Source organism: Python bivittatus, unplaced genomic scaffold (assembly GCF_059951505.1).
Source record: "Python bivittatus isolate LINGU-HERP-01145 unplaced genomic scaffold, Pbiv_v1 ctg000700_np1212, whole genome shotgun sequence".
Lineage (NCBI taxonomy): Eukaryota > Metazoa > Chordata > Lepidosauria > Squamata > Pythonidae > Python > Python bivittatus.
In genome coordinates this window covers 25,614,613-25,630,301 of record NW_028277098.1, presented here as the reverse complement: position 1 = coordinate 25,630,301, position 15,689 = coordinate 25,614,613, and the positions used below count along the sequence as shown (strand labels likewise).

The 15,689-nt window shown below is 35.2% G+C and overlaps 1 protein-coding gene across 1 annotated transcript in view; it reads left to right on the top strand.

Annotated features, from left to right (window-relative positions):
• The window catches only part of BTBD8 (BTB domain containing 8), a 54,235-nt gene that overhangs the window by 20,254 nt on the left and 18,292 nt on the right, over positions 1 to 15,689 (top strand). The window contains exons 4-10 of the mRNA XM_088154241.1: positions 2,966 to 3,068; positions 4,772 to 4,861; positions 6,936 to 7,016; positions 9,644 to 9,740; positions 10,908 to 10,996; positions 11,210 to 11,312; positions 12,765 to 12,947. Of these exons, the coding sequence (XP_088010367.1) occupies positions 2,966 to 3,068; positions 4,772 to 4,861; positions 6,936 to 7,016; positions 9,644 to 9,740; positions 10,908 to 10,996; positions 11,210 to 11,312; positions 12,765 to 12,947 (746 nt within the window). The remainder of the gene's footprint in view (positions 1 to 2,965; positions 3,069 to 4,771; positions 4,862 to 6,935; positions 7,017 to 9,643; positions 9,741 to 10,907; positions 10,997 to 11,209; positions 11,313 to 12,764; positions 12,948 to 15,689) is intronic.

The window sequence follows — 15,689 nt, the reverse complement described above, 5'->3', positions numbered from 1 at the left end:
TATAAAAGATTTTTATACTATAAAGACAAGTATAGACATCTAGCTGAGAGTCAATTACATTTGAATGCAATTATATTGCATATATGAAATGTATTATCCTTGTAGAATCTGTTATTATAAATTACAGGAAGTCCTTGACTTATGAGCACAATAGGGACTGGAAAATTCATCATTAAGCAGTGAGGCATCACGTAACCACACATGATTTTTATGACTTTTTTGCAGTGGTTGTTAAGCGAATCACATGGTTGTTAAGTAAATCATGTGGTTCCCCGTTGATTTTGCTTGTCAGAAGCTGGTTGGGAAGGTTGCAAATGGTGATCAGGTAACTCTGGGACACTGCAACTGTCATAAATATATCCTGGTTGCCAAGCATCCAAATTTTGATCACATGACTGCGGTCATGCTGCGATGGTTGTAAGTGTGAGGACCAGTCATAAGTCACTTTTTTCAGCACTATCATAACTTCAAATGGTTGTTAAATGAATGGTCACAAGTTGAGGACTACCTGTATGCTTTTTTCAGTTGTGTCAGTCAAGAAGCCAACAGTTTGCCTTTTTTTTTCTCCCTGTTCCCAGAATATCTGGTTAATACACTTTAATGAATATTCTGTGTTCAAACCATATTGATCAAGTGCCTGTTAACTGATCTAAAAGCATTATACAGCTCTAAAGTATGACTTCTTATCCAAAGTTTCCATTACATTCGTCTCTAAATTACTATGATACAGACCTTTCATTTTCATTTTCATGATATATATAGTATGGTTGTAACCTATATAAAAGCTTTAAATGCCTCTCAAATGATATCCCTTGACCATCTATTTAATGAAAAAAATCAAACATTGTTAATCCAGAATTAAAAATCATCTAATAATGATGTATTAAAATACCATCTTGCACCACTTTGATATTTCTTACCAAACACCACTGATGTTTTATTAGATATTGTAATTCTCAACCAAACTATAACTATAGATCAAGATATTAAAATATAGTCTAAATTAGAACATGTGCCATGAGGAATTTTTTAAAAGTCTGTACTTATTAAGATAAATTCAGTTGACTCATATATCAACAAAATTTAATTCCTGAATATACAATGAAGAACTTGCCAGCTCTATACAGTAAACTATTTTTTGGAAACTTTGTGTTGATCAAGTGACAGATCCCAATCTAAACTAAAATCCTTAGTCATAATTATATGGTCTACCTGCAAACAAAAAGATTCACAAAACAGTCATGTAAAATACCTGATTTATCTTTGGGCCATCAAAATGTATTAGAACCATCTGACAAACACCCTTAGTAATGAACAAAATTATGCAATACCCATTAATATCCAAATTTTCTTATTCTATTACAATATTTGAAGACTTCTTTATTAGTACAGTCACTCCTCTGGCTGTGTTTGAATTTCCACTAACAGACTCTGATCAACCCATTTCTTTGTAAGTAAAAGTTTTCTGTCAGGAAGAATATGAGTTTCTCCAAAAACCCTATTTCTGACTTCAGTGTTTTTTCATGATAGAAAAAATCTTCCTCTTCTTGGATATATATCTCAAACTATTGATATTCCATGATACAAACAATGACAATATTGTAAATAGAAAATATTAATGATGTATGATTTATATTGGGAAGATCCAACATGCTCTCAGCTCAATGTCACAACAAAGATTATGTAATATTTTTAAAAAATGAAACTTGTTTTTATTTATCAAAACTGGTTTAAAGAAAAAAGGATTGCATGTAAATGCAAAACCTGTAATAATAAATATAAAAATAAAACATAACCCATAACTATAGAAATATTATAATGTGAAAGAAAATAACCCACAAAGGGTCACTGTGAAAGCAAAGAAGGAAAACTCATGATTAAAAATTTAGAAGATGAGAACATAAAGTTACTTCTAAAAGAATTCCCAGTGGAGACGTGCCTAGACATCAGTCATAGCCATTCTCCCTCTATTCTATGCTGAAAATCCAGTTTATTTCAAAGTCAAAATCCCTTCAAAAACCTCCTGTATTTAATAATTGAATATATAAAGAAAAAAATAATGTCCTGACAAATATATTTTAACACTAAAAACTGCTGGGTTGTTCCAATTACAATTTAGGTTTCAGACCTTAATTTTAAATAATTAGCAATTTCAGGGTCATAGAAATGCTTCATTCCACTATCCAAAGAGAGAAAATTGCAGTATAGATGAAACAGTTATTTATCCCTTGTTGTCTTGTAGATACCATGAACTCTATGGAGTACATTACACTTTTTTACAATCCCAGAAGGCACATCAAGAAAGATCATTAATTTTTTGCTGGTATATTGCTAGGTATATTGATCGTTTCTTTTCTTTATGAAGAATGTTCATATAATAAAAGACAAATCAAAAGGAAAAAAAAAAACAAATGTACCCATGTCATATGTGTTATATCACTGTTGCTAGAGAATGACATGAAAACATGCAGAAAACTAAACAGGAGTTCCCACTATTGCAAAGTAAACTATTTTATACTATTGCCGAGTCTTCACCCAATTGGTGTTCTCAGTTATTTTGCACTGTGAATCCCAGGAGTTCTGGCTGGTGTATCTTTTTCTGTACTAGCTTGGAATCATGAGAACTTTAATCTATCTTAAAGGTGCCAGGCTTAAAAAGGCTACCACAGGAACTAAAACATGAAGGATTTACTTTTATTGATTGCATGCTACAGAACTGCATGATTCAGAATCTTATCATTGCTACTGGCCAGTTTGAATTTCATAATTTTTTATGCCTAGCATGAGTACTGCTAAGAAATTATGCCTCCCTCAAATGCAAAAATTAAACATTTATATATTTATTTCATCATTAGAACATTTTAAAACCATTTTCACCTATTAAAGTTTGAATTTCAATACATGTAAATATATATTAGGAAGAGTTTTTTTCCCCTTTTGTCTACTTGATTCCAATTTCCAACAGAAACCGCATCTGGCTTAGGAAAAGACCTGTTGATGCTCTACCAGAATTCTTGGTTTTCAGATAATAATATTTGGATTGATGGAAAACCATTTGAAGTGCACAGGTACTGTCTTTAAAAAGTGTGTGGTGGCTTTTATGTGTACAGGACGGGGAAGGGGGGATTAGGCAATGAAACCTGTATGTATGACTATGTACAGTGTACTAAAAACTTACTTCCTCTGTGTAAAGCTGAGAGAAATTTTTTATGATATCTCCTAGTTCTGATATTTGTTGAGGAGGATCCTGATGAGGATTTTGTGTAAGGATGGTGTTGTGCTTTCTGCATCTTATCAAATATTGTTTCTTGTACATATTTCAGTAATGTGTGCTTGTATAGCCTTTAGATTTAAAAAGTAAAATTACTTATGCATTGATCCATCAAGAATTAAAATGTCTTGCTTAAAGAGGAACATAGTGTCCAGAGCTTTGAAATAGCTTGAGCCATGAATTGTTAAAAGCTTTCAAGACTCACAGTGTAGAACATACTGTCTCTAATGCTCTAATGGATAAGAGAAAATAAGATCCTACCCAGATACTAGGGCACTGATTTCTGGGTTTTTCTCTGTTGATGTATCAAAGAAGTATTGCAGCCCATGGCATAAATAGGAAACGAGGGAAGAAAGCCAAAGCTGTTTCAAAGAGACAGCATCAAAATGTTGGGCGCTAGATGCTGCATGTTTAAAGCTGCCGAGAAATACTGGCTTTTTTTGCCCATCCCAGTAACCTAGAATTTTTGAGAATTTTGGCTTACTATTAAGAAGCCAGCATGTTGTCCAGTCAGTAGCATCCTACTGCCAAGCTAAAATTGAATACCACCATTTGTTTTTTTACTTATCAAGAGTCAAGTCAGGAAACACTCATAATGGCAGGAAGAAAAAAAGGAGGGATTAAGCAACCTGTGCAAGCCTTCTGGTAAATTCACATTAAGCTAGAATTCTTTTTGGTTTATCATGATGTGTGAACCCTTCCAGTTATAAATGGTGGATACTGCTAATGAAGGCAGAGTTGTTTTTTTCTGAGCTGAAACTGAAAACATTCACCTAGTTCTTTAGAAATCAGAGATGGTAAGATGGTTTTATCATTGAACAGCTGGCTCAAAATATTTAAGGACTTGGAGAACTGTTCAGAATGAAAGCACTAATAGTTATGAATTCATTATATGATTCTGTGCATCAAGGTAATTTTGTGGTGGTATGTATGAGGTTCTTATTGCCTTGAGACAGAGAAGAGCAAATTCAGTGCTAAGTTAAAGCTGGCATTTATGAATTGATGGAATCCATTTGGATTTTTAAAAATTCCTCAGATGAAAGTTTACAGCAAAAGGAAACAGAGCTGTACAATCCTTTTTTCCACCCCAAAAAATATCTTCTACTAATATGAACCTTGTAGGAAAATCTGTATTAAGGCTACAAACATGGTCATATTTGAATTAGTGTTAAACTGTAAGTCTACCCTCAAAAGAACATTTCTTCTCTGGACAAAAAAATGAAAGCACTAGTAATGTGTGTTCAAAGGAATTTGAGAGTTTTTTCCCCCAGTTGTTTTGTGGATAATGAAAAAAAAAATGTTTTAACTGGAGGCATTTCAGGAAGAGAGTTTTCCTTTTTCTGTAACAAATTGGATTAAATGCCAGCGATACTACAGTAGAAAGAATAGTACAGAGTGAACAAATATACATTAGCATGTAAAGAGCATCAAATTTCAACAGTTTGTAGCAGTTCTTCTAAAATAAATAACATGGTTTGTATTTCACTCTCTTTCTCCCAGGGCTATTCTTTGTGCCAGATCTAGTTACTTTTCTGCCATGCTGAACGGGAGCTGGGCAGAAAGCTCTCAAGAGCACATCACTGTTCAAGGGTAAGCGGAGTTTCCACAAATCATACGGAAAAAAGGCAATTTAAAATCTTTGCAAATTTGAAGGAGTCAAGCTACCTGTCAAAGAATTCAGATTAAGTCTGCTGTGATATAGTATTGATGAATACATTTGAGCAAGACTTCTGAGCAAGTATTATTTGTGAATTCAGTCAGCATCTGTTTTGTGAAATTGGTGTCTGAAAAAGTAAAAATAGCATTCTGCGCTGGAATGCAGTCTGCTTGGCAATTAAATGAGGTTATATCTTTGCTTTCATTATTCTTTGTCTTAATGACAAAGGTGCAGCAGTACTTATCTATTAATAAATGTAAAAAGCAATCTTAGGAACAAATCTTCCCTGTTTTCAGCTTTGATGGTTTGTTTAATCATCACTTGTTGAATAAACCACAACTGACTGAATTCACACACTGTGAATCGTCTGATGGCTTAGAGCAATGAGCATAGCAAGTTCTGCTGAGCCGTGTGGGGAAGCGTGATGAAATGATGAAGGTGTTGGACCAGAAGTGGGAAATTAGAGTTGCTTTTAGAATTTTCTGCCCATGTAAAGTTGCTACCCTGTGTATGTTTTTTGGGCAGGAAACTCCATTTAAATAAGTGGGGTTTAAAACATGTATGGGATTTGTTAGGTGTAACTGTGAGGGATATCAAGAGTTTGCCTGAGCTGCTGTTACAGTAGAAATGTCTGCTTTCATGCCACTCTGCTCACTGCAAATTTTTGTATAGTTTTTATAAACACTTGAAAGCATAGTACATATGGCTTATCCCAAAATAATGAAAATGGTATTTAAGAGACCAGCTGTCAAGGCAGCAGGGCTGCTTCTTTTTGCTGTTTTTTATTGCTATCTTCTGTTTCCATATATAGTCAGACAACTGTGTTGATTTTGCTATTTAAGTAAAAATAAAGAATTTTTCCTTTTTCACATTTCATGTTTGAAATGGCCGTGTGTTACAGATATCATAGCTTTTATTATTATGGAAGCTATACTTTTCAAAAGCAGGATTAATTTGCAGGATCACAACTGAATCTTGAACAAGAGGTTCTACTGAAAGGAGGCAGGATGATGTGGATTGCCATGGCAGAAGTAGCCACCTCCAAAGTTTTCCAGAGGAGCATCATAAAGAGATGGAAGGAGGGAAGATCAAAATGGAGGAGCTTTGCAATAATTTAAACAAGCTCATGATTAATGTTTGGTTCAGATATCATGCTACAGTATGGTGCAGCATAATCTGCTTTGCTGAATAAGCCATAACCAAGTGGGTTTACACTACACAAATACTTTACAAACTACAGTAGCTGGAGTCATACTGTACCTTAAATCAGAATAAATTCAGATTAGTGTGACTTTTGAACCCACTTGGCTTCCACTGAAGACAGTAGGTAAAACACAAACTCTGCCAACCGAAACTCCTTGAAGCTTTCTCATAGACTAAAACCATGGTGTGCTGTAATCACCTGTATCAGCTGATTGTGTTTCTCTCTGCCCATGAGCTCCTGGAGAAGTCTTCACAAGACATTTAACATGTGTAGAAGACATAGAAAATCTTGTAGAAGATTTTGTTCCAAATACTTCAGAAATTTAGATTGCTAAATTTTTCAAGAGGGATCTTGTTAAAAATATTTCTTATTTTCCTGTTTTCAGCAGTTTGGGGAGGCAGCCCCGTGTAAAATTTTAGTGATGTTTCTTTATCTTGAAGTAGACTTGTATCATAAAAATTACTTTAGTAGATTTATATTCTGCTTTTCATTCAGAAGCTCAAGGTGGCATGTATAGCACTGCCCTCTCCCATTTCCTCCACAACAATAACCCTGTGAAGAGGGCTGAGGGAGAATGACTGGCTCATAATCACTCAGTGGCTAAGGGTAGACTAGAACCTGATCTTTCCTGCACCTCCTAATCTTAAGTATCCTTAACTAGTATGTCACACTGGTTCTCATGTATATGATTAGGTTTTGCTACACAGGTTTTGGTGAATTACATGGGATATATAAAATGTGAAGTCTCTATTATATTCTTCAGACACTGGTTTCTGTAACTAATTTTTCTTCTGGTTTCGTAGCATAAGTCATGCAGAAATGACTGTCATTCTGCATTTTATCTATGGAGCAGTTCTGGAGTTCCCCAAAAATGTAAATGCTGGGTATGTGTCAAGTCATGTTGTTTTTAATAATATTCCATGCCTATTTCCTAACCCTTATCAATCTGTATTTAAATAGAAGTTGCATCTCAAGAGCCAGAAATGAAATTACAGTGTTGCCAGAAATAATTATCCTTGCAATGTAATCTATATTTTAGCATGAGAATAACAGTATTTGTGTTAATACAGAGACAATTAATCTTAGTATGCTTAGTGGCTAAGCAGATCTGATACAAATAGAATGAATATTGCTTGAATGCTTGAATATTTCAATTTATTGCCACAATTTACTGTCTGGGTTCACATAATGCAATAACTTATATTGTGATTTATTTGGTTTATGGTTTAATAAATAGGCATGTAAACAATCATACTTCCAGGTCCTAGCTACTAGCTAAGGGACCTCAAGCAGAATGTGTGATTGTTTTTTTTTTTAATAAAAACTTTATTATATTATATTGAAAGTACAGTTAAAAATACAAAACAAAGAATACAGCAAAGAAAGAAGATAGAACTAAAAGAAAAAAAGAGAAAAACTAAAATAGTAGTTTAAAAGTTAAGTACCAACAATACATCATTTTATAAAAATTTTCTTTTAAGTTATAATTCAACATAAATTTCAAACCTTTATTCCACATATTTTCCCATTGTTCCAACATAATATTGTATCCAAAGTTTTTAGCCCATTTGATCATGCATTCCTTGACTTGTTCATCTTCTAGATTCATCTGTAACTACATCTTATACATTTTAGCAATAACATGTTCAACATTTGTACAAAGTTGATTCTCAAAGTAAGTTGTTTCATTAGCAAATCTATAATGCTTTTTTGTCCAGCTTGAAACGTTCAAACAATTGCATATGAGTAAACCAATGACATATAAAACCTTCTGACTATTCTCTTGTTTTAAAGCTTGGTTCACCCTCCTCAAAATTTAACAAGTCTTTATATTTTAACCACTTCATTTCTCCCACATTTTCTCTTCTAGTAAATGCTTCCTGAAGTGATAACCACAAAGGTACATTAGGAGACAATCTTACCTTATATTTATTCCAGATCCTCAGTAAAGCATTCCTAATGTAGTGGTTTTTAAAATCCTTATTAACTTTAACTTTATCACACCACAAATAGGCATGCCACCCGAATCTTAATTCATGACCTTCAAGTTGTAATAATTTTTTATTCTCCAAGGTTATCCATTCCTTTACCCAAGCAGAATGTGTGATTGTGTGATTTCTTCCTAAACGCTTTCTAATATCCCATTACAAGGGTGAATTTCCCCCAATTCCACTCTTTGTGAAATCTAACGTCAATGATAAAATAAAGTACAGTTAAATAACTATGTTCACTCGCATTCACTCTTAGCCAGAGTTTGCTCCAACCAGCTTCAATCTAATTAAGAAACTATAGCTAACAATAAGTCCCAGTGGTTAACCTTACTTTGGGACATAGAAGTCTTGCTCTGGTAATAGGAAGGACTAACTTAAGGTAGGCAACCTGGTATTCTTCAAAGACTTCAGATTTCAAGTCCCACCAGCAGCAGCCAGACAAAGAATTGCAGGACGTGTACTCTGATTGTTTTTGAAAGCAGATTGGTTCTCTGGGATAAGGTGATTGTTCCAACAAAAGAGAAGGTAATTATTTTGTGTTATCCCAACTCAATAGATTAGATAGCAGAAGGATGAGAACTATACTAGGCCAGAGAGGATAGTTAGAGAAGATTTTAACTGGACCTATGAGAAGATAAAGTCTAGGTATGTTAGGGATAAACTAGTTAAGGTTTGTCCCAGTCTTCAGCAAGCTAGATCATAATACTTTAATAAATATGAAAAATAAGATTCAATTTGAAAACAGTAAAATCTGTCTAATTTTACGGTTATCTTTAAATACTAATTGTATTATGGCAGTAATAGCCATCATGTTCTGCTTATAGATATTCCTTAGCCAAATGCTATGTGATTGCAGGAAATAGGACACTGAACTAAATTGTTCTCATCCAAGGGGCCCTCATCTGCCTGTGAGCCAATACTTTTCCTCTGGATTCTGACTTCTGTTTCTTCATATGGTTTATTAAAGACAAACTATATAATATAAAATTGAGGAACATTCTTTACCAATAGAACAAGGATTTTAAACATCTTAAAATTGTTTAATTTTATTTCCAAAAGCAAGATCTAACTATATTAGCAACATTGCTCAAGTAATTCAAACTGGTTTATACAGAATGGCAGCCACTGTGAAATACAAAGGAAGCTCCATGGATTACTTTTTTAAAATAGCCTTGTATACATGATTATAGATGAATAAATATGGTTTGAATTTTTAGTTACATTAACATGCATACCACAGCACAATTCCTTTTGTATATAAGGTATCAAAACTTCTGGCCTCATGTATGCAGCATGAGTTATTAATTTGTAATACATTTGCAAAAATATTTTTAAAATTATTGTTGGAATACAACTTCCCTTAAAAATACCACTTTACCAGACTTTAAAAAAATTAGAATGAAAGATGTCATATTGCGCTTGCCTGGATGTAAATTATTATGGAACAATTCCATTATGGGCTTTCAGTGACTTTGTTATGATTGCTTTATGGTTAATTTTCATTATTGCTTTTACTTTAGATGTATACTGAGCATTGCAGATATGTATGGATTAGAAGGTCTAAGAGAAATAGCTATATACATTCTGAAAAGGGACTACTGCAACTTCTTTCAAAAGGTGTGCCCTAGTTTAATTTATCTGTTTACTTCAACACTGTTGATAAGAGCTGAACAATCCTAAATTTTGGGAATCAAATGTTACAAGTTTACCAATAGGAATAAAACAGAAACATTTCATTATTTAAGTGAATTAGAATTGCCTTAGGCAATACTGAACGAGGAGATGAATTGGTTTAAATAAATCGCCATTGCAAGGAATTTTTCATCCAAATGTTAAGTTACACACAATATGAAACATTTTGAGAATGTTTTTGTATTAGTGTAGGTGAATTTGTGGTTCAGTGTATTGTACTCATATAGCCAGTTTATAAATGATATTACAGGTAGTCCTCACTTAACTATGGTAATGGGACTGGTATTTCCATCGCTAAGTGATGCAGTCGTAAAGCACATCATGTGACCACATCGTTTAGCAATGGCAATTCCGGCATTCCCCATTGCCTTCGTTATGCGAGTCCCAGCTATGGCTCACAATCAGGCCAGCAGGTAGGTAAGTGGCTGTTGCCTGGTGGGGGAGGACGCGCAGGTGGCTAGCAAGGCACGGGGTGAGGGATGGGGATGACTGCTGCTGGGTCGGGAAGAGTGCGAATGACTTACCGGAGCGACTTGCGACTCTCCCTGCTGGGTTCCCCATTGACTTTGCTTGTGGGAAGCTGGCAGGGAAGATTGCAAAAGGCAATCACATGATTACAGAATGCTGCAACTGTCATAAGTACAAGCTGGTTGCCAAGCGTCCAGATTACGATCACATGACTGCAGGAGTGCTGGGACAGCCAGAACTTCGAGGACCGGTTGTAAGTACCACTCATTCAGCACTCATTGCAACTTTGAATGGTCACTGAACTAGTGGTTATTAAACGAGGACAACCTGTACTCCATCAGAATCCTCTACAGTGCACAAAGGTTTTGTGAGAGATACACTGGAGTATATTGTTAAATAAATTGATGTGGAAAGGATTCCCTAGAAGTGGAAAGTTTGATAAAAATTGTTTTAGATGAAGCCACAGATCGGGCTGCAAAAAGAATTGCAGAATGTTGACTCCATTGAAATCTAGACAAGTATGATCATTACAGTGACCACACATTTTCTGTTGGAGATTGTAGTTTGTGAATTACTACAAGTTTTTAAATGACAGTAATTGTTCTTATATTCTAACAATTCTAGCCTGTGCCTGGGAAGCATCAGCCTGTTTTAGAATGTCTGGCTATTGCCCATTCAACAGGAGCAGAACACCTTTATGATGCATGCATGAAGTAAGTGAGATAATATATTTGACTGATTTCCATTTTCACAGCTTAATCTTAAACTCATCTTAAAAGGACAGGGTTACAATTTTTTTGAAAGTTATTTATATTTTGATGCAGTATGTAAAAACACTTTGGTATAGGTTGCTTATGCCAATAGAGATGCATATCTTATTAAATCTGTTTGATGGATTTGTTTAAGCAAGACATTTCCTTTAACAGGTGGCTAGTGCAAAATTTTGCAAGGTGTTGGTCAGAAAAAAGCTTTGCTAATTTATCTTCTGAGCTTCAAAATAGTTGTCTTACTACATTGATTGATTCTTTGGTAAGTTTGTGCCTGTTTTCAGTCATTCATATTAATTGACATTATTATTTTGTTTCTTGGAAAACTGATCTGAATTTATGGTGTAATTTAACTTATTTTGATTATACAAATTTGCCTTCTACTTCAAACTGAAATAATTGACTGATATCTCAAAATTGAAATGTAGCTAGTAAATCAGTATCATTCACCATCTCAGATTACAGTAGGTAACACACTTAATCAAAGGAGTTCTTTTGCATCTGCTGAAAGGCTTTGGAGAAACAGGTTTTTTTTTTCCATAGGCACACTTGCTTCTTGTACTTTCCAAGTCTCACAATAAACTCCAATTAAATGTAGAGAGGCACATATTTGTAAATGAAATTTATCTTAATTCCTCTCCCCATGGTTTTTTATAATGACTTATAATGGCATTTTGGTTATTTCTACATCCTGATGTACTGGGATGCAGTATGTCAGAAGAGGCTGCCAAGGAGTGAAGAAATGATAGAATTGATAACAGAAAAGGAAAAGAAATCTAACTAAATCTAGCTTACACTAACGCCATCCACTATACTTCTTCATTCCTTTCTATCCTAACAAGCCATCCTGGTTTCCATCAGGTCCATACACCAATTTATGTTTTCTTTCGTTCCTTAAACATCTTACCTCTCTCTCAACAACTCCATCTAGTTATGAATTTTTCCTCTCAACTCATTAATTCTTCTTTCCTGTATTCATTCATTTTGTCTAGATCAATAACCAAAGCACCCCAATCTACTTTTTTTGTAATGGTCACTCATTTTTGTATTCAATCTACATTCATGCAATACTCTTTTTTTTTTTTTTTACATATTGTCTCTCTCTCCCTCCCTCCTTTCTTGTTTTAGCATGCACGCTTCTTCAGTACACTAGTCCCATTGATATACATATTTCTCACTTCTATAAAACAAAAGTGGGCAGAAACACATTGTTGCAGACTGCCATTTTCAGTTCTTTGGGTAAACATCCTTAGAAAAGATCACACAGTACCCACTATCTTGTCTTATTTTTTTTTAAATCCATTTTCCATCTTTACTAAATATTCTATTAAGCTGTACAAATTCATCTACTTAATGTATTTTTTTTCACCATTTATGTCCAGCTTTCAATTGTTCAGTCTGTTTTCCCTGTCAAACAGAATAATCCTGGATTTGATGCACTAATTTTCAGATCCATAAACCTCCTATATTATATGATCAATCTAATATTTGCTCCAAGGACATTGCATATCCCTGACTTCCTGCTCATTGTCAAATCATTTTCTAAGCATTCCATTTATTTTCATAAATGCTTTACTTCCTATTGGCACATGTGGATTGCTTTTACCCATAAGTAAAGTGAGAAGAATTTAATTTGCTAATGCTATGGTATGATGTGTACATATTGAATTGTGCCAAATTTTTGCTCAGAACATGTGCATTCTTTTATTTTAAGAGCCCACAGAATGCAGCCCGTCTTTTGATGGAAACCAACAGGCTGCTTAATAGTCTTCCCCAAGTGAAATGGACTGAAAAAGCTCGAACTTTGGCATTTAGACTGCAAGAAGAGTGTATGGCATACATGGTGGCAGATTTTCCAGAAATAATACAAAGTGAAAGCTTTTTAGCCCTCTTACAGGTAAAATATACCTGAATTATAGTAGCATTACCATAGACCATGTGATAGGTTTTATATTGGTTTTGCTAGAAGCTCAGTGGCTAAAAGAGCAAATGTTCTTTCCTTCAGAGATTCTAGATGTTTGGTTACTTCTCGAAAGAAGAAGAAAATTCTCTGTTCAGTGCAATAGACTCAAACAGCCTACTGTGTAAGCTGTTGAATTATTAGCTAACAGCTGTTTGTCTTTTTTAAGTGTTTTATTCTATGTATTCAATGTTTCATTTGTGTACTCCATTTTGCATAGAATGTGTTTCTAAAAATATGATTGGAGTTTGTTTTGAATGTGATAAGAATTTTTTTGTTCTAATTCTGGCCTGTTTTGAAGCCTTACCAATCTTCAGCAGTGTTCAAATATTCCATTAATGAATGCAAACCTATTGTGTGCATAAAACATAAAAACTGGGCATATGGTAGGCATTCTCAGGATGTTATTACAGGAAGTCCTTGATTAACAGCCACTTATTCAGTGCTCATTCAAAGCTATGACGGTGCTGAACAAGTGGTACTTACGACCAGTCCGCAAAGTTCCAGCCATCCAAGCACCCCAGTCAAATGCAAGCCAGTTGCCAGCACTTGCATTTATGACAGTTGCAGTGTCCTGTGGTAATGATCACCATTTGCGACCTTCCCTGCCAGCTTCCCACAAACAAAGTTAATGGGGAAGCCGGCAGGGAAGGTTGCAAGTCACTCTAGTAAGTTGCCCCAATCCAGCAGCAGCCACCCCCAGTCCTGCCATGCCTCACCCGCCAACTTGCATGCCCTCCCCTATCCAGCAGCAGCCATTTTATCTGCCCACCAGTCTGCTTGTGAGCCATGTAGGACTCGCAACTTCCTGCCAGCTTCCCCACTGACTTTGCTTGTTGGATGCCAGCAGAAAGTTCCAAGGAGGTCCTTGCTTAACGACTCATGATCCTCGATTAATGACAGCAACAGGGACTGCTGGGATTGCCGCCACTAAGCTATGTGGTCACATAAGTCATGCTTTACAACTGCATCACTTAGTGACGGAAATTCCAGTCCCAATTACCATAGTTAAGCAAAGACTACTGTAGTTAAAAAAATAAAAGCCTTATGTTTTGAAATGTCTGCCCTTTAAAATTACAGCAATGTTGCTAGAATTAGTCCTGAGCATAGCTTCAAATGAACAAGAGGCATAGAATCTGAGCCTTAAATCAGTGGTACTGCTATATACAAGGTACACAAGTTAAAATTAAGCCAACAGTTGAGTAACTGAAGAAGGCAAGAAATAGGTTTCTTTGCTGTATGAATTTGTAAATTCATCTTGGAGGCTATTTCTCTTATGTAGTCTCTTTTCTCCTTCAGAACTCTTTGTTTAATTCCATCCTCCTCTCCTAATGCAATCAATAAGTGTTTGAATTTGAGCCAGGGCTTTTCAGACTATGAAACTTCTTTTAGTGATACAATTCAGCTTTAAATGTGCATAATTAGCAATAAGAAAGATTCTTAAGTATAATCCTGTGTTGGCTAGTGTGGGTCTTCCGGGCTGTGTGGCCGTGTTCTGGAAGTTTCTTCCAGTACACGGCCACACAGCCCGGAAGACCCACACCAGCCATCGTATGCCGGCCGTGAAAGCCTTCGACAATACATAATCCTGTGTGTTTACTTTCAAATAAGTCCATTGTATTTAATGGTGTTGTTGGTCAGATAAGTGTGCAGAAATAGTGACAGAGATCCTATTGAGTGACTCTTTGCTTCATTAAGTAATCTTTACCAGGAGCTGCTCACTGAAGTAAAGGTTTAATGTCACAGGCCACACTTTGAACTCTGTTACCTGTAAATTAAGCATAACCTTATGGTAGACAGGAAGGCAGCTGACAAAGTTTGCTGTGGATAAGTAGTTGAGCTTTTGATCAGTTGCTCAGATGGAAAACCACTACAAATGTTTTGTCCATTAGGCAAAGCTTTTCTAAGAAAGGGATTATCATGTAGAGTTTGAGGTACCATTGAGAAGACAAACTTTTCCCGTCAAGTTTTAAATTTTCATTACTAGCCATGAGTAGAATTCCTTGGACTATTTGTTTTTCACGTATGTCTGTGCTGACATGACGTGAGATGATTGCATCATGGAAAGAACAGTGGAAGCTGTGGATAACTTTGCTTCAAAATGGAAGCTTTGCAATATATATCAGGGATAAAATAGTAACTTTCCTGAAACAACTTTGCTTGTTCATGTTTAGGTATACTTTCTTAATTAGGGCAAATACTCTACATAATGATGCCCTAAGAAAAAATGTAGATGCATTGTGCAGGTGTAGGCATGTTGGTGAAAATTGTACCTCTCCAGTTTTTTGTAACTTTCATAAGAATGTACCATAAGACAATCCCACTTTCCCTGTTTTTATGGCATCTTGTTTGTTGCCAACAAGATGCCCCGGGAAGCTGCTAGTTTAAAACATAGGAATTACTCTCCAGAGAAATCTTCCCTAATCTGATGCCTTCTAGAAGTGTTGAATGTTAACTCCCATAATGGCCATAAGGGCATCATTGGGGAAGGCCGCTTCAGGGAGTTATTACCATTACAGTAAACAATATCACGTTAAGTAGAACAGTAGTTTGATTTTCAATATGAGATTCTACTTATTTTTATGTGGCAATATATAGGAAGAAAGCAAAAAGTCTCTATTACTTTCTGTCTGACTAAACAGTAGATATGATATTCAGGCTACAATTCTATATTCATTT